A 23,480-nucleotide genomic window follows, 5' to 3' on the forward strand; every position below is an offset into this window, starting at 1 on the left:
TACACAAAGTTTTAATTTTATTTTTCTCTGGTTGGAGACTCATCTTGTAACATGCATGCATTTCAAAACAGTAACAGTGTCTCAAACTGCTCCTAGCAAACAGACAAGCACAGAGGACTTAAAATTCCTATTTAAAAAACAGCAGTGAAAAAACCTATAATGCTTTTTTTTTTTTAGTTTTAGATTAAACTTAATTTATTCACATTTTTTCAGTTGCACTGATTAGCCCTGCCCACCCATGTGACCTGTGTGTAATACGCTCACTTGACCCAACTCAATCCAGCTGCATTTAGCATTGTGCAGCTAAACAAAGATCAGCACAATTTCTGAGTGGTGAAAACTGAAACCACTAAAAATGATGGATGACCAGCAGTTGGTTCCCCGAGCTTTGCCATCGCTATTACACAAGATAGATACTCGTTTCAAAGAGCAAGGAAAATCAGTAGTGGCTAATACGGATACTGGAGAATGGCTCTGCAGAAGTAGGGGAAGTTGACAGGCAAACCTGCAATGGGGCATTAAGACACAGATGGGGAGAGGATACCTGTTCTGTTTTTGGAGCTATTGTAAGGACGATGTGTCTCAGATTGGTTATGCAGTGTTGCAAACCAAGTTTAGGACACATACACTGACTTCTGAAAGGTTTGTACCACCTTGAGGTTAAACACTTTGACCTCTGTGCAGCTTGAAGGGAGGCATCTATAAAGACTGCATAGTAGTCACAGGACTGGGAGGCATCCGTCCGTCAAGGCTAAGACACAACCCCTACCAAACATGACCCATAACTACAATGCAACCTTGCTTTGTGCCTTTCTTGGGCTAAGAGGCAAGTCCCCAGCTGATGTCCCCACTGAAGGAACCTGTGGCAGCGCTCTGGAGGGGAAAGCAGGAGTTTCCTCCCAGAAAAGGAAATAAGACTCAAGTGTTTTAGTGTTCTTGCTGATCACGATAATCCAATTCAAAACTAGGATTCTTGGATGTGGGAGTACAGCCTCATTTATGCAGGAAATCTGGAGTCACCTACTACCCTAGAAGTTCTCCCTGTGATGAATGTCATGATCGTGGCTTTTATAATTAAAAACACGTCAATCAGAGGCATGTACAAGACCAGAGGGAAGGATCCCACTGCTCCTTGCTGTGAGAAGTGAACTCCTGCTGACATTCTTCTTACATATAGCAAATACCAGGCCTCCTTCCTAGTGCTGACACAAAGGGTGGGTGCTGTGTGGTACCTCCAGAACACGTGGTTCCTATTAAAGGGTGACCCAACATGTTCTCGAGTGGTTTTTATTGCACTATTGGAGCAGAGCAGCACCCAAACTGTGACTCCGCAACTCTTGATTTCCTTCTCCCACTCTTATTTACACTGTAGGAGCTATCTCAACGAGGAAGATAAGTTCTAGGTTCAAAGCAGTTTTTAGTTCTTAAATTTTGACAGATCAGGCCGATGTTCAGAAAGAGAGAGACCCTCAGTACAGGCAGGACTACAGATCCTGCAGCTTGCTTCTCACACAAACTCACCCTGCCTTCGGGCACTGGAGACACTGCACACTAAGTTTTTCTTTCTTTTTGAAACTCCAGTTGACCCAAGAATTGCACTGCAATTTCTTGAAAAATCCTGCACTCTGACCAGGATCTGAGTGATCTGCCTACCTATTGCAACTCTTTCAGCCGAGGGTGGTTTTCAGTCAAATGCACTTCAGTGTAAAGTGTTCCGCAGGGTACATGCTACAGACAGAAATATCTACATTCAGCAAACTAGAACTAAATTCACACCAGAAACAGACAACGAACTAGCACAAGCAGTTGTAAAACCAGAATTGAAAGGGCTGGGTTTTCCTTTTAAATACTTGAGTTAAAAAAGTGACCTAAAACAAGATTAAAAAAAAAAACAAAACAAAACAACAAAAACAAAAGAAAAAGTCCCTTTTAAAAACAAATCAAATATTTGCAGCTTCACTTCTTATTCTGGTAATAAAAATACTGTCTAGAAACAAAAATTAGCATTTTTAACATAATGCTACCTCTCAAAATGTAAACAATATACAAAATGCTTATGTTAAACAAAGTTACATACCTGGGTAATACATCATTAAGTGAGAAAATTGCATTTAATTACTTTAATACACATGGTATGGCAACTTGACAGAAGTGGCAGAATTGGGGAAGTGCTAAAGTGAATAGAGTTTATGGGGCTTTTCATACCACTTGAGCCAGAGACAGCCAATTTAATTCCAGCAGGAGTTTGTTTAGAGTGGAATAAGAAAATACAGTTAACTGCTCTTAAGCCCTTAGCATCATGACTTCTGTAAAGATTGCTGCAGGAACTAACTGCATTTTAATTTCATTCCTGTTTATGAAATTCAGTGAATGAGACTGTTGCTCCTAGCTATGCAAGCTTCATTCTTCTACTTTCTTTGGGTTGTTTGTTTTGTAGTGTCTCAGTGCAGGATGTCTGCAGTTCACTAATTTCCTTCTCTCCTCCTCCCCCCTTTTTCTTTTATTTTTTTTAATACATGATTTAAAGATAAACAGTTTAAAAGGTACAAGCTAGTTTCCCAAAAGGAGAACGGCAAACTTACCAGGCCAAAGTTGCAGATTCAATGCAGATTTTTAAAACTGTCAAGAATAAAAAGTGATTGGTATTTAATTTCTAATTGATAGTAAACTTAAGTGCTTATTGTTTAAGAGAAAAGCAACCAACATAATGCCCACAAAACTAAGCTGATGATACCCTCTAAGTCCTCCCTTTTTTAAAGTATTCTCATAGCTGCATTTGTTTTGTGGCTTTTCCAGCTACACACCTTAAGACATGAGACTCTTCAGCCTCCCAGACAATGGTGTGTTAGCCCCCACATCACACAGAATAGGGACTGGACTACAGTGGCAGAAGAAATTTGTCCCATGTCAAAGGGAATGACCCATGAATGAATAAAAAGATTCATATCCCATTATGACCCCTAATATTAGGTTTTGATTTCTTAAAGACTCTATTTACAGTGCACTCTTATGGGCTGAAACTTTAGCCCCCTTTTGTCCCCTTCAAAGTTGAGACCTGTTGGATTCACATCACAAATGTGGGTATGAACATAAAAAACCCAAGCCCACATTCAGAATCCAGACCAGAGCTAGCGTTAGTCTAGGGAAATTACCAGGATGTGATGAGCACCAGTTATCTCTCAAAAGGACCAAATTCCACACAGCAAACTGTAGCACGCATTACAGCACAGGACAGACATTCGAAACAGCTTATTCCCGAAACAAAGGCATATGTGAAAACAGTTTCAAGGCAGATAAGCAACATGTTTCAACTGCAAGAGGTTTGTTCAAAACTCTAAATCCTGCTTAAAAAGAAAAAGAAAATTAAAAAAAGAACCAAAAGATCTGTAACTGTTGTGCAGCAGAGCTAACAAAACCCAAAGCAAGTCTGACAAGCTTGGCTGTGAAAAATATTACAAGCGTTCTGGAGACAAAACAGGACGTTATTCAGTCACGCAAATCAGTTCCAATTCCTTAGGGGGGGAAAATAATCTGGCGCAAGTGTTCAAACATTTCCACTCCTTGACTGTCGCTCTAGAGAGGGGTATGGAGCAGAGAAGAGTAAAAACAATCACAGCTCAAGTCCTGAGTCCTCTTGAGCAGTGGTATTTGCTCCACAGTCACAGCTCCCAGCACTCCCCACTGGTAGCGAGTCCAATTCCTTTGTGTGCAAGTCACATTGCCATTTAAAAAATAAACCAACTAACCAAAGAACCTCTGTCAGGAAACAAATTCAAGTACCTGTTGCAGATCGGGCAAGTAAGGAAGACTGAACATTAGCTAGATTAACACTGGCAGAACTGCGATGTGAAGCTGTCATCTAAAAGACACGGCAATTCCTGACTTGAGGTGTGACAGGGAAATGTTCCAGATAGTCAAATACTATCCCATATCTACAGGTACAAAATGCCTTTTTTTTTTTTTTTTTCATGAAATCTTCATAGCTGGCCAATTTAAAGCACAATGGGTCCAAGCACATTATTATCTGAGGTTGTTCAATGCCTCTACTACTTCTCACACTGATTTTTTTTTAGGTTCTAGGAGTTACACCTTTTTAAGCGATCATCTTTGGTAGATGTTCATTTCCCTCGTCTCTCTTGTAAATCAAGTGCAGTTACAAAAAAAGGTTTTGTTACTTAAATTAACCAAAAAATATAAAGTGTCCCAGTCTGAATTTACCTAAAGTTCAGCGACTCCTCCTTATCAGAGTAATATTTTCCATCCTTGAAATGGTGAGCTATTTTGCTTCCAATTCCTATCAAGAGGGAAATAAAAGGGCTTGTATGTCTTTCTGGTAAAGACAGTCCAATAAAAAAAAAAAAAAGTAGTAGTTTGTGGAATCAGGCACTGCTTCACTCTCACTGAATGTGATCTAGAGCGACCCCCTTTATACAGTGCCACATATCATATCCCTATGGGATTCTCTTGATCAGAGAGGAGAAAATGTCATTAGAAAGAGCAGTGCTGAAACAATGCACTTTTCTTGTTTTAAAAAGCCCTCAAATCTATGTCTGGGCACTTCTGTAACATAAAAACCCACTTTTCCACCTGGGTCAAGTGGACTGTTGGAGGGTGCACCTAGAATTAGTTTTCTCGGAAGTCACACAGTGCCACACACTCACTCTTGCACACACACATACGCACGCATACACACATGCACACCCCACATGCTGCTACAGTGTCTGTTTTAGTGTCACAGGCTGCATTCTCTGTTTGGAAGTAGCCCCTCTTCTCTTCATTTCTCGCTGAAGGCTGAAGACGACTATGTCAGGATATTGGAGATAAATTCATTGAAGCGTTTAGAGTACTGCTCTGGATTCACGGTGGAAATCTCTGCCCCAGCCTGCAAGGCAGAGAGGAGAGACAAGTCACAACACCCTCCTTGAAGGGCAGACCCTGCAGCACTGCAAAAGGTGGAGGAGGGAGGACAGCGGGGAGCAATCATGTCAGCACAGCCTGTCTCTGCCTGGAAAGACCCATAACAACTTGCAAGTTCCAGGAAAAAACAACATCCTGAGAGGTCTAGAGAGATCCCCAGGAAAACTGATTCTAGCTCCAGCTGGACCTTCTGCAGACCACTAAGTCAAAGCATTGGATTTGTTCCCTCATGGTTTAGAGATTTGGAAGGAGCATGAAAAACTCCATGTCCTGCTAACCTGGGCTTTTTTCAGGTCCTTTTGGGAAGTTCAGAATTGCTGCCAGGGAACAGGACTGGCCCCAGGAAGGGGGCAGGGGAGTATGTCTTCCTGCAGCCAGTCCATTCCTGCTCTGTGAGGCTGTTGGTGCCACACCAGGGAAATCAAGCACCTCCCAAACTGGGACATAAATGCAAGTCATCTCCAACCACCTAGAGGTAAAGCCTTTCCCAGACAGTCTGAGTAGACAGTAAGTGAGGGAAGAGCTGTCCTTGGGCATGGGATCACTGGAGAATTTCCATACTGGTAGAAAAATCAGCGTCAGGAGACATCACACATATGCACGCAGGCATGCAGGCAAAGCAGAAGCCCCAAAGATCATCCTCCCTGCAGGCAGCAGGCTGCTTACCCCATGTTTCACTGTTTTGGCAGCATGTGCAGCTTTCTTCTTTGCATCATATGGCGTAAGAATGTCTATAATGGCCATGAAGTACACTTCCTTCTTGGGGGCACCTAGCAAGGCAAGAGAGTCGCTAGCACACCCTGAGCTGTGAGCAAAGCCCAGCTGCACCCCCCTCCTTCAGAAATACATGGCAGATCTGTTTTGGTGCAACTAGCAGAGAAAGCAAGGCAGCTGGAGGCTGCAGAAGGGCAGAGAAGAATGACTGGAAACAGCACACCAGAGGCCCACACACTCTCTGAACATGCCACTACTCTCCAAGCATCACTTCTATCCATTCCAATTCATACCATCCACAACAAGGGACCGCACAGCAAAGGAGAGACACTTGGCAGGGTCTCTCTCTCTCTCTGTGGACAGTCCTTCCACTCCATTTAGCCCAGCCAGACCACAGGATACCTCCTCTGCCCTCCAGACCTTCATCAATATTCCAAGATACTCACTTTCGTGGCTTTTCATGGCGTAGACGTCGACAGAAGGATCGAACTCTCCAGGCCCAAAGAAGCGAGGGTAGTTGAGGAGATTGCCAGGGCTGTCAGGGGGTGTGCCATAGGAGGAAATGGGGTTGCCTCCTAGACCATCGTTCTCACACTCCTCATCCTCTGCCCGATCCTCCACTTCCATCTCTTCCTGCTCTGCTCGGTCAACATCGTGGATCCCAACAAGCAAGCTGTAATCCATAATCTTCAGCTGAGCTAAAAACTGGGAGAAAGACATGAGTGAGAATAACAGCATCCATGTGGGATCAGAAATCCTCAGTCCTACTCTGCCAGTATCTTCCTAAGAAAGGGCTGTAGTGAGAGCTAAACCCTTATTAGACTCTAGAGAATCTACACATGAGAGCATATGCCCACTGCCATCAGCATAACACTGACTGTATTTACTTGACTGATCCCGGAATGACTTGCTTTTCAGTCACTGCTGCACCCCTTGAGCCAGAGACCACAGTGAGGATCCAGTTATGGAAGACAGAGTAAAAACTGTCCCCCAGGAAACTCTACCTCCACATCCCGCTTCAGTTTTTCAAGGAAGTTCTTTTTACTCTCTTCTCCAACATGCAGCTTCTGACCCTCATTCAAGAAGTCGTTGTCCTTGAACGTTGGTAGATCCTTGGCCTGCAACAAAAAGCCTGTGTCAAATTCTCAAAACCCCTACTTCTTGGGGGAAGGCTGGTACACCGATCCATTAGTGGTATTTTGATTGCACAGAGACTCTGATCGAATGTGGGGTTGTACCAGGACCTTTTGCCTGTTTATAAGGTGAAGTGGCTCATCCTGTCCACTAAGTATGCAGAGCACAATATTTGTCAATGAATCCATGTGCTGAGCTGTACCTAGGGGGAAATTGAAGGGAGACACAGAGAGCAACTCAAACTTTAAAGACTGCCAGAAAGATGTGCTGCAGTCTGAAAGCTTGACAGCTAGGCTCTAGCCAGAGATGGTCCAACCAACTCCCAGAATAGAAATGCATTTTTTGTTGGCTTCTGACTGGCGAGGAAGGGGTGACGGCTTGAAAAAAACGCTCCTCTCCCTAAAGGCTTGAGGAAAAAATTAAACCCACTGCTTTTTGAGCAATCTGCTTGCAGCAGGCCCTGAGGATTTCTCATGGATATGGAAGAACATACAACCCCTTTGTGCAGCTGAGAATGAAATTATTTTGTTCTTACAATGACATATGAGCATGTGGTGGCTTTATATAGATCTGATATGAATGGTCTGAGACAAACTGCATAAGCAGAAAAAGCTAGAGAGTAAAGAGCCAGCAAGCCAGGGACACTTAGGCACGATGAAGCTGTGCCTCGATGGCAGAGCATTCCATGTAAATGGGAGTTCCTTGGCTCATGCCAGAGATCTAATGTTAGGGCAGGCTGGAGTAGACTTACTCTGTGGTCCCAAACCTGAAAATCCCATGTGCGTGTGCAAAACATGTAGTACCATGAGTTACTGCTGTGATTTCAACAGGACCTTTCATGGCAGCATCACAGCCAAAGTTTTGCATGGGCAGGATTCTTAGTCATAAGTTTCCCTAATGGCACCAGAAACCAAAAACTTACAAACATGCTGAGATATGCCAAGAATCTGAGAGGAGCTGGTCTGGTTTATAAAAGCATCTGTTGCAAAAGCTAACTGCTGACCTGACTCAGTTTGGTACGCAGGGAGCACTATGAAGAAATCCTTCCATAAAGACACCATTGCACTAATATGGGTTTTGATACTTGGGGGATTGTCCCCCAAGAAGTTCCCCCCATTCCTGGTAGTGTCAACATAACAGAGCAGAGCAGGGCAGGGCACCACCAAATCTGTACCATCTCTTCCTGAGCAGTTACTGGGCACAGCCTGAAAGGTGGGACAGAAACAGGTTATCACTCAGGGCCCATTTAATATCCCCTGCTCAATACCCCTTTGGAAAAGGGAAGTCAGCTGGATCCCACCTGCTTCCAACCACCAGGAGGAAGGAAAGGCTGGCCAGGAATGGTCCATACCTTCTCTTTATCGCTTGCTTCCCTGGATACCGTTGAGCCCTGATAAAAGAATAAAGAAAAGAGCATTACTGCACTATATGTCATATACCCAAAGAATTCATTGACACCATTTAATTCCTCCATGCAGAAAAATAATGAAAGTATTTTTAAAATCAGTGCTCAACACCTTTTTCATGCCTGAACTAGACTTACAGATCTCCCTGGTGTAGTGTAGGCCACTTGGGATAGGGGAATAGAACAACATTTGAGCCTCAAGTGAAGCTCCATTCAGAGCCCCCAAAACCTGATCCCCTGAACAAAGACCAAAGCCCAGGACCTTGTCAAGTAGGCGTTACAAAGACCAACTCCCACCCTCCTGGAAAAGGAGCTCTCCTGACTGCCCTCCAAACCCTCACCTTCAGGTCATATTTCCGGTGCACAGTCAGCCTGTGACTAAATACGTTTCTGGTAACCACCATGTAGGTTTCCACTCCGTCCACGGTGAGCCGGTACATGCCAAGGAACTGGGGCAGGAGGGTGTTCCCATGACACTCCACTATGAACTGGAGGAAAGCAGGGACAGGAAGGGCAGAGAAAGACAGTACTGTCACACAAAACCGATCTCTGACAGAACACAAGCTCAGCAAGAAGATGATACTAAAGCCTCCAGTTCCAGCCATCTGACACCGAAGTGAAAGGAAAGGAGGCTTGCAAATGGCTCCTAGTGTCTCAAGAAAAGCAAGTTAGGGCATTGTAAGAACCTTCCAGCCCTGAGCTGAGACAGAGCATCTCACTGTGTGTGCATGTCCAGCCTGCTGTAACAGACTAGGTGTGCATGTCCGTCACTCAGTCTCAGCGGGGCGAGCTGTTGTTGGCACTGGCTAACTTCAATTCCTGTGGTTATGTGAGTGTATCTGAAAGTAAAGAGCAGATGGACTGGCAGATAATGTGGATCAGGGTAGAATATTTCCAGCTGTCCCACTTTGCCTCCGCCTTCCCTGCTGCACGTAACTGTCTCCTCCCTGGTCCCTCTGGAAAGTCTAATTCAAAGGACTGAATTAGGAGCATGTTTACAGATCTCAGGTACCAGCAATCCATAATTCACTGATGTAAGGAACAGGGTGAGCTGTAAGCAGAGCTCAGCACTGTGAAGAAACAGGCAGCTGTGCCATAATTGGCTCTCAGATGCTAAGGAACACCGTTTTCTTCTGCAAAAGCTATTTGCGAGCTTTGCCAGGTTGCACACTGTGAATCCAAGCTCCATTTCCCCAGAAAATCACAAGATGCTCCCCAAGGTGTTTGCCACCTCCCCTCCCAGGGTTCCAGACTCACCGTACCTGATGGTACTTCTTTAAGATGTTGTGCATCTCTGCTACATCCTCGCTCGACACTGCCTTAATGACAAACCTCCTGTCATAGGTGGTGAGGAACCGGGCCCCACATCGGCCCTGGCTGTCGCTGTTCACTGGGGCGCTTCGTGTCACTGAGTTCTAAGGGAATCAGAACAAAAAAGTGGGGAGGAGAGGCAGAAGCTGCCACCTCCCTGGAGAGGAAAGAAGAGCAAGCCTTGGAAAGCAGATGAGGCATGGGTGACCAGGGCCAGCTCCACAACCTGGCTCTGGAACAACAGACATCCCAGGGACTTTGTGCTCCACCTTCATAACTGTGACAGTGTCCTGGCCGAGCTTCAGAGCACACTTGCAAACGCACTCCAGTCGTGACTGTTAATAAGCAAGCATCCTTGAGTGTTCAGCACTGCTGAGGTTAACCCAATTGTTTAGAAGTCTGGACATGGGAGTTTAGAGCTTTCATCTGGGCCTTCTATTTGTTGATGCGTTTTACTCCAACACCTGGCATGCATTTTTGAAGATGTTTTTTACTAAGGGGTTTTTAAAGTGGCAGTAAACACAGGCTAAGATTTCTTAGTATTTCTTCCTGGAAATTTAAGAACAGTCCAAGGTTTAAGGAAAAACAGAAAAAAAATGAATGAAATGGCCTGTCTTCTTTTCCATCAAAAAGCAGCCTAAACTGGCAAAAGTCTCATTGTTTGGGAATTCTTTACAGGTCATCCTGAAACCAAAAGCCACCCTCAGCCTCTGCTATTCTTACAATTGGATGAAGACGACTGTGAGTATAAATAGCTTGGTTGCTCTTCCGACAACCAGCAGCATCTGTCTTTATATCCCTGTCTCCACTCTTAGCAACGAAACATTGCAGCTTCTTTTCATACTTGCAGCAGAATTGGAAAATCCCATGCAAGCTGCAGATGAAGTATCTACCATGTTCCCTGAGCCACAACATGAGCTCTTTGTTCTGATGCCTCTCCCCAGATAGGGAGACTTGCTGTGAGCCTCATCCCACTGTTAGAGCCACTGTTCTTCACACCTTCCAGACTAAGCCAAGCAGGTCACCCGTCTCCCATTTGTTTCCTTCATCACTTCCCAGCAACTACCTTCCAACTCCACCAGCCCCATCACCAGCATTTGTTCAGAAGCCATTTTGTCAACTAACAGTGTAGACTCACTAGCATTTCCTTGCCACTGGTGCAAGGAGAGGGGGAGAGTTGAGAGTTGTGCTCTGAAACACAGTGGTACTGACACCTGGATAGTGGTCTTTAGCTCAGGATCGATGTGTCTTTCAGGATCTCGGGGCTGGACAATGCATTTCATGATGTATTTTTTTAGCTGCTAGTTACACTGTTTGCTCCTTCCCTCAGCTCTCTGAAGAGCAGACAGCAGAGGGAGCCTGCTCTTCTGCAGACACAGACACGCAAGCAAGGAGAGCCTGCTGCGAAAGAGGGATTTACCATGTCGCGCTGCAAGTGAGCCGAGAGGTTTCCTTTCAGAATGAAGCATTTAAAGCTTTTAAAACTTTAATGAAGCAGAGAAAAAACTCTACTCCTGCCAATGGCTTTAGAAACCATCAGGAAAATAAAGGCAAACAAAATAACCCCTTGCTTCTTGCTGACATTTGCAAATCAGTCTGTGCTACACAGTTTAATCACCCCTCACCTCAAAACCACAGAGCTTTTCTTCTAGAGGAGATGGGAAGCAGAAATGTGACCACATATGGACATTACCAAATTCACAGCCCTTAGGTTTACTTCATTCCCTTCCTGTCACTCCCACCTCTTCCACAGTTCGGGTGTTATATTTAGCATTCTGGCTCGATTCCCACTCAAGCCATCACATTTTACCCACCTGAATTCAGCTAATGAGTGTTTTCTGCTTTCCGTTCTAGCTGGACACTTTTAAAGAGCCAAATTGCTCTACCCCAGAGACAGGAGAAGTAATCCTTCAGAGCAACAGGTAAAATGTAAATGATAAACCAGGTATTGAGAACCAACAAGATTGTGGGTGCTTCTATGTAAATTACTTCACGTGGTTCTCATAACTTCTTAAAAGAAACTGAGAAAAAAAATTTAAAATATACTATAGTGGATGGACTGGGAGAAAAAATAATTAGGAGCTAATGACTTCACTGCATGCAAGTATGTTGAAGGGTATGGAGGAAGCCAGCACACAAATTCATACCCTGGTACAGCCAGCCCCAGGGGCAGGGTGTTGCTGGCCAAGCAGTCTCCTCAAGAGCCATACACAACCTGGCATGAACTACTGTCAACAGACCAGGAGGCAATGGTACTGCTTCTCCTGGCAAAATGCCATTGCTGCCTTAAGAACAGGCCTGACGGTAAGAGGGAAAAAATAAAATTAATAATCTAACAGGCATGTGCTCAAGAAAAGCATGAACTGAGCAGCCGTGTCCTGAAAATAAGAGATCTTCCGTCACAAGCAGGAGAGATCTGTGTGTGCAACTCATGGCTCACAGGTAATTACAAGGCACTGAGCACACACAGGCACAATGAACACCACCTGCCTCCTAACGCTGGGCTCAGCTCTATCTACATCAGCAGATGGGCAGTCACCCAGACCAGAGCTGCGACAGGCAGCCACGAGGCAGCAACCAGCATTTACTATTCCTCATGGGGATGGCTGGCCCCTTGCAGAAGAAAAGCAAAGACGACTGTCAGTTCTGCTCGAAAAACGTGTCTCACTTTGAGCAAACACCCTCAGAGTACCCAGCACGCCTGAGAACAGGCAGCAGAGTAGGATGGGCCCTGGCAGCCAGGAGAGAGGCAACTGAGACACAGTTACACAAAGAAGCAAAAAGCCCCAAACACCAATCCCGGTATCCTCAGAGGTCACCCCTTCTCACAGAGGGACCAGCGTGCTCCCCACTTGGTCAGGGAACAAGGGTCAGAGCATGGGATGCAGGTGCTACACATCTGTTCCTTTCCCCATACCACATGAGACCAGAAACTGGATCAAGTAGATCCAGTGTCTCACCAGTGCAACGAGCCATGCAGTTGGAGTAAGAAAACACATCTCTTCATTATATTAACTTCGAAACAGGGTGAGATCAGGCAATAATCTAGATATAGTCAGGGAGAATTTTGACACGCTTGGGGATGGTGTATACACAGACATATGTGGACATGGGCACACACGCACATACTACCAGAAGGAAGCAGTTTGGTGGGATTAGCAGGAACAGCTCTGCTCCCATCTCCTCTTCCCACAACACGGGCAGCAGGGAGCATGGCTGGGTTTGCACATAAAGCAAAGAAGGGAGAGAGCAAGAAGCTTGCACCACTCACCCACTCCTCCAGCCCTAACGTGCCTCTCTGGGCTGGCAGATTCCAGTGAGTATTTTAGTTGAAGCCCTCGACCAGTCAGTGCTGGCGCATTGCCAGCCTTTATCAACTGCAGTGGAGTGCCAAAGATACTGAGTTTAATTACCTAACACTCAGCCTGCTAAAGGCCACACAGCTATCAAAGCCACCCTCTTTTTCTGCACTGGCTCTTCCCTCATTTAAGAGGTCTCTAAGCAGCCTGCTACTACACATCTTCTGCATGCGTAAGACTAAGAGCTGTGTGCGGAAGGGTGGCCCTGCTGTAGCAGCAAGAGTTGTGACATCTCTTGTTCACTCGATTTAAGCCCATCAGTATTAATACAAGAAAATGTCTCTCCCCTCCAAGGGAAGTCTGAACCTCTGGCCTTGGGGGACACATCCCAAAGCAGCAGCCACCTTTGTAAACCCAATTCAACAGCACCAATGCTTGGCACGCACACTTCGTTAAAGCAGCACCCGAATCTGTAAAAACATGACAGACTCATTTTCCTTGCAGATGTTCTGCACTAGATCATTGTTATCCTCCAGCTCCTGCCTGTCTGCAACCATCTGCTGCCTCTTATTTTATGCCTAGGCTGTAAGCTCTCTGGAGCAGGAACCATCTTTTCATTCTGCAATTGCCCAGTGCTTGGCACAGCAAGATCTACTCCATTGCTGTGGGCCCCTAGCGTTACGGTAAAACCATTCAAACCATGATTATAAACCCATAAAAACTGACCACACAAGAATGTTGATATCATAGTTTCTCTGCCAGCTTGGTTATTCTGTTCTAGGGAAAGGTGTTAGGAGAGCAGGGAGAGAAGAGACAGTACCTGGTAGTCTTGATCGTCAATCCCAAATCTTTCTCGGAGGTTTCGGAACACCAGTGGACAATACTCCTTAAATTTAAAGCGACTTGGCAAGTTTTCCCTAGGCAAAGCAGAAAAGATATTCTTGTGCAATGTCCAGCTTGTGAAATCAAACTCAATTCTTCTCCCACTTCACTGCTAACCTCCCAGGATATCCAAGCCCCCTCCTACCTACAAGGGCCCTATTCTGCAAGTATTTATCCTCATTAAGGTAGCTTGTTTCTTTGGATGCCTACAAAAGTCATCTGTTCACAGAAATGCTTGCAGGACCCAGCTTTTGACTAACAGAACAGGCTCTTTGGATGAGGACGTCTGTCTTGCAGAACAATCTCCCCTGTCACAAGCACAGATCTGACAGAATAATTTCTCTCTTTCCTCCTTTGTTGCTTTGTTCCGTTCAGTAACACAGCTGCCCCCTGCAACACACTGTTACTGTTTAAGATGAAAAGCTGGAGGAAAGGGGGGTGGCTCTGATTTCAGATCAGATCAGATCACTCGTGCGTCAAAAGAAAGGTCAACACACGACAAACCATCTCTCCAGAACGCAAAAGAGAGGGGGTGAATCAGCTCCAGTCTGGCATGTTCCAGACCAGTCCCAACCGTTACAGAGCGAGCTTTGCTGCTAGGCCTCGCCAGCCAGGAATGGGGCCTGCCCAAAGCACAGTACAGCGGACAACAGACCATGTTCCCTGTCGCTGAGGGATGCTGCATCTACTCCCTACCAGAGCTCTTACTCTGCCCAGCGGGAAGAAGCAGAGGATGGTCCTGCTTGGACACAGTGGGAGATTTTGTCAGCTCATTCTCAATGAGAATCCTTTGCACCAATACGTGGGAAACTAAAATCTATGTAGGAGAAGAGGGAAGAGCAGATACTGCAAATTGTAGGTGCCAGAGAAGACAAACTTTTGAATCACACTCCCACTCTCAAAAGCTGATCCCTCTGAAACTTAGTGAAAATGAAGCATTAATTAGGGAGTACTGCAGACCTGCACACACACAGATCCAGGGCACAGAACACACCTCTGAGCACCAGTCACAACCATGGTTTTAAAGGGGCTTCCAAAAATTGATCTTTTGGGGAAAGAAGAAGGGGGTAACTCCATAGAAACCCCATGGGCCAGGCGTACAATGCAGCTTCACAGCTGTCTCCTGTGAACAGTCTCAAAGAGACAAGTAACCTATCAGGTCACAGAGCGTAAACTCCTGCCCTCTCCTCCATGGTCTTGGGATTTGGGTTCTGCTGGTCAGGACAGGACACCCAGACAGGGCACAGCAGGAGTCAAGAGACAGTCCTGCATCAGTTTTTGTGCATAACCAAGATGTGCAGCAAACTCCAGCCCTAGGGCTTTGGACAAGTTACACTTTGTGAACTCTAAAATATTGTCTTCTACCCAGTCCAGTGAATATCTATGGGTAGCTAGCTTTGTAGCAGTGCCACTTCTGAGCCTGGCCTTACCAGACTTCTCATCACTCAAAGGATATAAACCAAACCACAAGACAGAATCTCGGTGACAGACTGACCCCCCGCCATGTCCTGTTGAGTGGTCTGGGCAGGGCACGGACTGGGGCATGTGTCCAGCCATACCAGACCTCTTGGCATTACAACAGGGAACAAACCAAAAGGCCTTCACCATGCCAGTTTCCCCCATAGCAAAGAGCTTTAATTACAAACAAGTTGGGAAGCACCTACTTACTTGTTGAATAGATGATTGTCCACCTTAATCTTACTGTAGGCTTTAAAGTCATCGGGCATTAACATGACAGGGACAGGAACATTGCTGAGTTCGTTGATCTAAAAGAGAAAGGAAACAGACTCAAAACCCAAGCTCCACTGCCCTGCAGTTACTGTCAATGGACTTATGGGGATGCCAAATACCCCAGAAGCTGTTTCTGAAGCAATATAACCCATTAGACTTTCAGAGCAACTTGCTGTGCTGAAGCAACCTGAGAACACTGTGGTTACAAGCCACAGAAGCATCTCATTCAATCATGTGGTGAGTACTCCTGAGCCAGCCTTGGCTCTTTCATCTGTTCACCTTCCATTGATCATCCAAGATACAGCTTAGAATTGAGACAAACCTACAGACCAAGAAATAGCAGATTATATGTTTTAAATAAATCCCCTTTGCCTTTATTTAGGAAAAGTTGCATCAGCCAATTCCTTCACTAGTTCTCACTGTTACAAATCACAGATGACCATAGTCTTCAACATGGCCAGCCAGAACAGACTCTGGGTAGTTTTGGTGCAGCACAGCACAGGTCTCCTGTGGATGCTGTTTTTATGCTTGCTGTCTCTTGTTGCTCTTATGCCACCTTCTCTAAAGGGATGAGTCACTCCACTAGATTGTTTTTGCTCCTTAGTCATGTGTGGCAGCCACAGGAATACAGGGAAGCAGAAGAATGAACGTTCAGCTACTATTGTACAGACAGGCTTAAAGCACCCAGCAGTGAAAGCATCAATAGCGGGGGAAAAAAATAAAACCAAACCAAAATCCACCTCTGGACTATATCTGGCTACCCTGCTCCAGACAAGCCCATGCACTGACAAGGCTGTGCCAGCATTCAAGAGCAGGTCAAGAGGCAGCACGGTTCTGAGCTGCCTTTTCTGAGGACAGCCCCAGTGTCAGTCATTCACATGGACTTCACAGGAATCACACAAGTCCCATCTAATTGAACTGCTATTAACATGCTGGATTTAGGAAGCAATTTCATTACAACTCCATTCCCATAATTACTGTGCCAAGCAGGTAATGCTGGAGAGAAGCAGACAACACTGGCAACAGCAGGGTTTGGCTAGGAGTCAGGCCTGGGGTCTGTTTCCAACACCAAAACCTTAGGCAGGTCAAGTGACTTCAGCACGCTTGGAAGGCATGCAGCATTTCCCTGCTGACTGGGAATGGGGTCCAAGCCGTCAGCCTAAGGAAAGGCACTCCAGCTCTGACATTCCCCACTCCTTGCATGCCATAGGACACACCATACTGTCCAAATAGCTGCTGCCACATCTCCTCCAAGGAGGAGGAGAGGAAAGGAGGTGGGAGGGAGCCATTCTGCAGTGGGATCTGTGGCACGGTTCAACTCTGCAAGGACCATGGAGATTCCAGCTCTGGAGATGTGCAGTGAGCTGTCTAATTATATGAGCAAGCCTTTGATGAGGTATGTATTTTTCACATCCTTTCTCCATCATTACCAGGGAAAAAACAGACCAGATTTAACAAACGTCAGACTGGAAGAAAGACACATACACACTGCAAAGAGAAAAGATGACTATTTTCAGAGACAGTCATCCCACACAACAGATAAGCGGAAAGTAAACCGGCCACTCCGTTAAGAGCAGAGATGGTTCTTTCTAAAGCCCTGCCCTGTATTTACTTTATAGCAGCACTGAGTAGCATTAAGCACTCCCATAAAGTGCTTTGGGATGTACAGAGAATGCCGCACAGATGAATAAATAAATAATGTCCTACACCTCCCATCATTTGTAATCACAATGGAGCAGGGAGGCCAATACCCCCCAGCTTAAGCTAAAGGCTCAATCCTGCACTGAGCTGCTCCTTGAGCCACAGCTACAAGAGAGGAAAGGCAAGAGGACTGCAGGTGAGGAAGCGATCTCCCAGGTCCTGGGGTTCAGCTCCCAGCTTCTGTCAGGAGCTGTATCAGAGAGCCCCATGCAGTGATTTCTCCTCAGGGTGAAGGGGGAAGAGAATACAGCTAATTCTGTATCAAGAAAGAGGCGCTGCCTCCAGCCACTAATTATTGCTGTCTAACAGGAGGGGAAGCCCGACAGCACAGCTCCTTAGACACGCCTGTTCTCAACCCTCTTCTCGGTGGTGGGTAAGGCACAAACAAGCTATTATCAGCTTGTTCCAGAGTGGAGGAAGGGTGCTGACGGCTGAGAGGGAACAGCGATTTGGAGATTGTCTCCCCCCTGCCAGAAATTCAGACACAAACGTTAGCAAAGTGAGATGTCAAGACGTCTCTGGATGTCCTCGTTTCTGCCAAAGCAGAAACCTCAAAGCAAATGTTGTACCTGTTGCAAGTCTCCTGACTGGCAGAAATGGTGCGCCAGGATACCTCGTCTCATTTAAAAGCTGCCCCCACTCTTCCCAAGATATAACACCCTGACAACAGCCAAGAAAATCCCCCCTGCAGAAGCCTTTCCCCTCTTCCAGCTGTGTACAGAAGAGCTTTCTGGATGCTTTGGGATTCCGGCTCTGGAGATGGGGAGAAGGAAGGGATTTGTGCTGGGGACTAGAATTGCTGCCGAAGAGCTGAACTGGCCTTTTCTAGTCCCAGAACTGACAGCCTGCCCTCCACTGCACAAGGCAGCTCTTGGTCAGGTGGGTCCTGAGCCTTTGTTCACGCCACCAGTCTAAAAAGCAAGCATGGGTTTGGTTAGGGGCTTTTTTTGTTTGGTTGGTTGGTTGTTTTGATTGTTTAAGCAAGAGGCATGTGCACTGTCTGCTCCAACAGTAACTCCCCTGCTTGACAGTTTCCTTAGGAGAAGAATGAAAAGACCCCACACTACCGTGGAAAAGGGATATCCCAAATTCTCCCTCCTCGTAGTATGATCCTCAGCATCCAGCGCCCCCTCCTAAGGGTTATCAGGCCAGGTCCCACAGCATGGTGCCAAGTGAAACACTAGAAGACCTTGCCCAAACAAAAGCAGCGGACAGCACTGCTCTATAGGGATCCTCTCCTGTGCTTATCATGGTGGAATCTGAGCAGCCTCCGAGAGCGACGTGACTAACGCCTGGCACATGTTTGCTCTCTCGCCTTCTCCCCAGGAGAGGCGTGTAGCAGGAGATTATATATAGCAGAGTGTGTGTCTCTGTGTATTTATGCTACAGAAGGCAAGGTCACAGCAAGGCGCATAGCAATGAGGTGCCCAGCAACCCCTGGCTCCTGGGGAGCCCATTCCCACAGGTCTGACCCTCCTGTCTCCCACAACGAGATGTTACCCCGCTGTAGAAAGTTTGCCTGTACCAGCACCTTTGGAGGTCTCTGGGGATGGTGCTTGCCACAAGATGGACAGCAAGATCTCAGACTTGTTTTTTTGTTCAGGAAGAGGCAGCTGCAGAGAACAGAGGTCCAGCAGCAGACAGCACCGCAGTCCCTCACCGCAGGGGTCACAGGCTATTTTGAGAAGCACCGCAACTGCAAAGAGCAGGTCCGTGCTGTACAGCATTCTGTGCCTGGGGTATTTCCACACCTCCACTACAAAGGCGTTAGAGGTCCCCAAAGTGGAAAAAGTTAAGAATGGATAATACAGAGCACAAGCTCTTCAGACTAGGGATCTGCCTCCAGACCCAGCATGATGCTGGTTTTCTGTAAGGCATCCAGCTTTTTAGACCTAATCTGCTTTTGAATCCTCTTGAAAATAAGCCCCTGTTTTCGCACAGTCCTCTTATGCCAGGAGTTTTCTATTCCCCCACTGGGTAGAAAGCACAGACAACCTGACAGGGACCAGTCCAGGCTGAAAACATCATTTAAGTGCATTTTGCCACTGCCACCTGCATTTTGCAGAAACACATAAGACACTGGTCCTGCCCTTCCCCAGGTCAGAGACAGCATGAATGGCACATGCCCATCAGCCTCACAAAAGGCTCAGACAAACACCAGACTCGGAAGCTCTCAGTGGAGCTCAGAGGATTTAAAACCAAGACACATTTCAGACAAACCAACTGACATCTTCACAAGGCAACAGCAGGGGCACTAAGAAAGAGATGCTTCACATTTCTCTGCTGGTTTCACCATATTCTAAGAACAAAGGAGCAATTTCCCAAGCAAGGCTAACAGCACGGTGTTTCTGGAGGTCGCCCCAGCGAGGAGAGGCAAGGCAGCACATTGCCCAGCATGTAAAAACAGTGCGATCCCAGCCAGAGCCGTAGAGGGAAAGGCAGCCAGATGCCACTGAAGGAGGGATCAGGGCTCGGGGCAACAGCAGTAGGTGATGGAGAGAAGACCCTCATTTCTCCCAGGCTGCAACTGCCACCCTCCTCTTCCATTTGCCCAGCAGCCAGAGGAACAGCAAGCTCAGCTCCGCTGTTTCTCCAGCTCCCCAGCCAGCAGCTCTCCCCTTCCCCCCCAGAGGAGTGGCCGGGCCCTTCATCCTCAGTCAGCAGAATTCATTTTTGCCTACACTGCTGAGAAGTCTACAGCCATCCCGGCCTTACAGGGCTGGAAAAATACCACCTCCCCTCTGTCTGTTAACCTTTTATTTCCTGGTTACTTGAATTCTTGAGCAACACCAGTCAGTACAATTCTGGGTTTATCTGTAGTTGATAATTTGTCTTCCTCACCAAAGCCAATTCCTTTTTCAATAAAAGACACATCAATATTCTGTGTCATTCAGGGACAGCTGTTAGAACGAATGGGCCAGGCATAATTTTGTTTCAAAACCTGACTGTAGCCTCAAAGTGGCAATTACCATTAGTAAATTGATGGGAAAATGCAATTTGTTTACTAACAAGATCCAGATGATGGAGTGTGTGTCTACTCTCTAGGATTCTTTACAACAGGAATTTGCTCAGGAAAATAAAAATACTTTGTTTCTCTCAAAGCCTTTCAGTCAGGCATCTCAAAGTACTTTGCGAGCATTAGTTAAACTTTATAATACTCTGGGAAAGTAGGTAAAAGACACATAGCAAAATCACTTTAACTAGCCTGGAGACGAACCCACATCTGCAGCACAACTTTGCTGCTGCTTAACACAGTACAGCAACTGGGCAACCATTTGAGAAAAAAAACACTGTTTTCCATGAATTAGAGCATGATTAATCAGCATCCAAGCTAATAAACCCCCCCTGCAATGCTATGGAAGCATGAATCTTGTAGTCAATAATTTCTATCAGCACACTGGGAACACCAGCAAGCCTTAAGAAGAAAAAAAAAAAGCATCCCCTAGTGACAGTGAACCCACCTCTTCCCAAAGAAAGTACTTTGAAGCCTGCTGAAAGGACTCCCGTGTCCTGACGGAGTTGCAGCACAACACTGTGTCACAAGCAGAGGAATCAGTCAGTGCTACCCTGCTGCCCCACCAACACAGAGCAGCCTGTCACCCATTGCATCAGCATGGCCTCAGGACCACTGGAAAGCATCTGTCCTCCCAGTTCACTTGCAGGTAGGCAGAGCTACCACTTCCCTTGGTTCAGACAAGAGCTGAGGAACGGAAAGGTTAAACAACCTACCCATGGCCACACAAGTCAGCAGTAGAGCAGGCAACTGAGCCCCATTTTCCTCAGTGAACTACCCAGGAAAACCTTTTCTCTCCACGCCCCAAGAAGGAAAAGGGCTCCTGGAATCTCTATTGTAACAGGAGGTCCCAAGATAAGAAGGTTCAGAGCCACCAGCCTCGATCATTAACACGGGCTATCATCACCATCACCATATGCTGCACTCTCCAGAGGTCAATTAGAGCCACAGCAGATAGCAAGTGTTGGAAAGGACAAATACATGCTGTTTACCCTGTGCCAGTACCAATTTATAGGACTTCAACATTTGATATGTGGCAGATGCTGCTCTGGCTAGAATTAACATGGCAACACCAAAAACAACACTGCAGAGAAGGGAGAAGCGTGCTGCAAATCCCAATTTTGCTATTTCACTTGAATACTAAATAGCTGTGTTTTGTACTGGCTGGCACCACTCCTTAAGGTCCTAGGAGATCGGCTGGTGCTTCAGCCAGTAATCGGAGCCTCAGGAGCACAGGAGGCTGCCTCCGGCAAGATCCACACAGCCAACAGAAGAGATCTACCCATTTCCACAAAAATGGGATTTGTTTATGCCTACCCCCTGCCCCTGCCAACATCCACAGAGCCCTAGGGATCGTTTCCAGTTGATAAACTGACACCTAGAGAAGCATCACCGCAGCCTGTACAAACCCAACTGTTCATTGAACGAACAGATACAAGAGTCACCTCTCCAACAACCCCTGAACTCACTGGGATCCCACTGCCTTGTATAATCAGCACCTTACAACTGTTTCTATGGTTTCCAGAGCATCACACAACACTGCCGTGTTCATCTCGCTGTTCAGTGCGAGATGGCTTCCCCCTTCCAGAACCATCACAACTTTCCCTCCACTGCTGGTGAGCTCCCATGCACACACGTCCAGCCAGGACGTGGAGAACGTGCGTGGAGCAACACGCACGTAACCAATGCCGAGGAGCTGCATCTCCTCTTCCAATGCCATGACAACAGCAGTCACAAGCAAAGCTTCCCCAGGAACCATCTCCACGTTTGCTGAATTTTACAGTGCCTTACAGAAAACCCAAAAATCAAGGGCGAGCCTCTGTGACTCCGCTTTCTTCTCCTATCTGCACAAGTTCTCCCCTCCACAGTTTTCTAGTTCAAAATTTAGCTGTCAGACTAATACCACCCACGTTTGGCCCTGCTTACACCAGCCACAGCCCCACCCTGATCCTGATTCACTTGGTTTCAACACTGGCTGGGGACCACCAGGACAGCCAAGACCCAGCTCGCTATTTAAACAGATATGCTCAGAACTGGTGTTCCAGAAACCAGTTCCTGTTCTTGGTGTGCTAACATCATTGCTCCTGATCCTCTCCAGACCCATCACTGCCTGTATTCACACCAGCTGCTAACAAGCTTGTTTAAACACAAGGCAGGGCCGAACTGTTGCCAGACTCAGTTAATGGACCCAAGGGAATTTCTTCAGTCAACAGAAATGGTGGATTGCATAAAATGGTTGTTTGTTTGATTTGTCCATGAAAAAGTTCATCTCAAATGCAAGTATTTTTGACAGAATCTTCCTGGCACAGTCTCCTGGTTTGTGCTGATAGCAGTTTTCTTCCCCTCCTACTGCAGGGCTCCACAAATACAGCCAAGAGATTCATCCCTCCTTCTAAAACCGTGGTCCAGAAGCCAAACATTAAACACCTCCCCCCCAAAATTTCTAACAAAGTCCAAAGGTACTCCTGAAAATATTCCTCAACTGTCCAGACCCATCTGCTGGAAGCACATAAGCGATTACACTTCCCATATAACCAGGGCACCAACATCATCTCCCAAACACAGACCAGGATGAGCAGCTGCTCGTGTGTTGAGCAAACAAAGCCACCTCAGCTCGCAGCCTGCTCTGCAGCATGGCCACGCCAGCCACCAACCCTCTTAGGCACTCACGAGGCTCACCCAAATGCAGACTGAGATCAGTGGCAGAGAGGTGGAGGAAAATCAACTAGCAAGAATTTGTTGGGAAATCCTGCATGCCTGTCTGAGGGTGAGGAGGTCACAGCTTTTGTCTAACCCCCTTCCCAGCCCCGCAGGATACTGCCCTCCTTTCTAGCAGCAATTTCTTCATAACGTGCATCTGATATAATCTCATTACTAGCTTAGTGCTCGTGCAGAACCGTCAGCTTGCTTGCCTTCCTCCCTTTGCCTAAATATTTCACAGCCAAGTGCTCCAAAAGTTACACTGTCCTGATCCAGTGCCTAAAAAAGTTGCCAGATTCCTAGTACCCAGACAGCTACAAAAAAAAGAAAAAGCTAATTGCCACCAAGGAACAACTGTCCCTAAGAGGCCACAAATGAAACTCAGAAAAATCCCACCAATTTCCATTTCTTCAGGGCTCCTAGTAGCACCAGTGATCAAAGCCTGATTAAATTCATTATCCTGTTTCCTGGGCAAGGCTCTGAGCAGCAAGCACTTGGAACATCCTTTGACTCAAAGACAGGGCTGTGGTGAACTACATTTGGAAGCTTTCACTCCATTGTCAGGCAAGCTAGAAATACAATTCTGATTTTTTCTTTGGTGTGTTATTTGTTTCTGCAAAAACTAAGCCTAAATCCCTTTCACTCTCTAGGAAACATCCACTAATCTACTGGA

The 23,480-nt window shown here is 46.4% G+C and overlaps 1 protein-coding gene across 12 annotated transcripts in view; it reads right to left on the bottom strand.

The window, feature by feature from the left end:
• PIP4K2B (phosphatidylinositol-5-phosphate 4-kinase type 2 beta) overlaps nucleotides 1-23,480 on the bottom strand; it is a 26,725-nt gene continuing 3,245 nt past the window's right edge. For 3 of the 12 annotated variants that reach the window (XM_075036455.1, XM_075036453.1, XM_075036454.1), the window contains 9 exons: nucleotides 15,331-15,428; nucleotides 13,601-13,697; nucleotides 9,433-9,585; nucleotides 8,512-8,658; nucleotides 8,117-8,155; nucleotides 6,636-6,749; nucleotides 6,078-6,336; nucleotides 5,584-5,687; nucleotides 1-4,882 (listed from right to left, as the gene is read on the bottom strand). In XM_075036455.1, coding sequence (XP_074892556.1) covers nucleotides 4,802-4,882; nucleotides 5,584-5,687; nucleotides 6,078-6,336; nucleotides 6,636-6,749; nucleotides 8,117-8,155; nucleotides 8,512-8,658; nucleotides 9,433-9,585; nucleotides 13,601-13,697; nucleotides 15,331-15,428 — 1,092 coding nt within the window. In that variant the 3' untranslated portion in view covers nucleotides 1-4,801. The other 9 variants (XR_012651737.1, XR_012651738.1, XR_012651736.1 and 6 more) reach the window with 9 other exon arrangements.

Source organism: Buteo buteo, chromosome 9, assembly GCF_964188355.1.
Source record: "Buteo buteo chromosome 9, bButBut1.hap1.1, whole genome shotgun sequence".
NCBI classification, from domain to species: domain Eukaryota; kingdom Metazoa; phylum Chordata; class Aves; order Accipitriformes; family Accipitridae; genus Buteo; species Buteo buteo.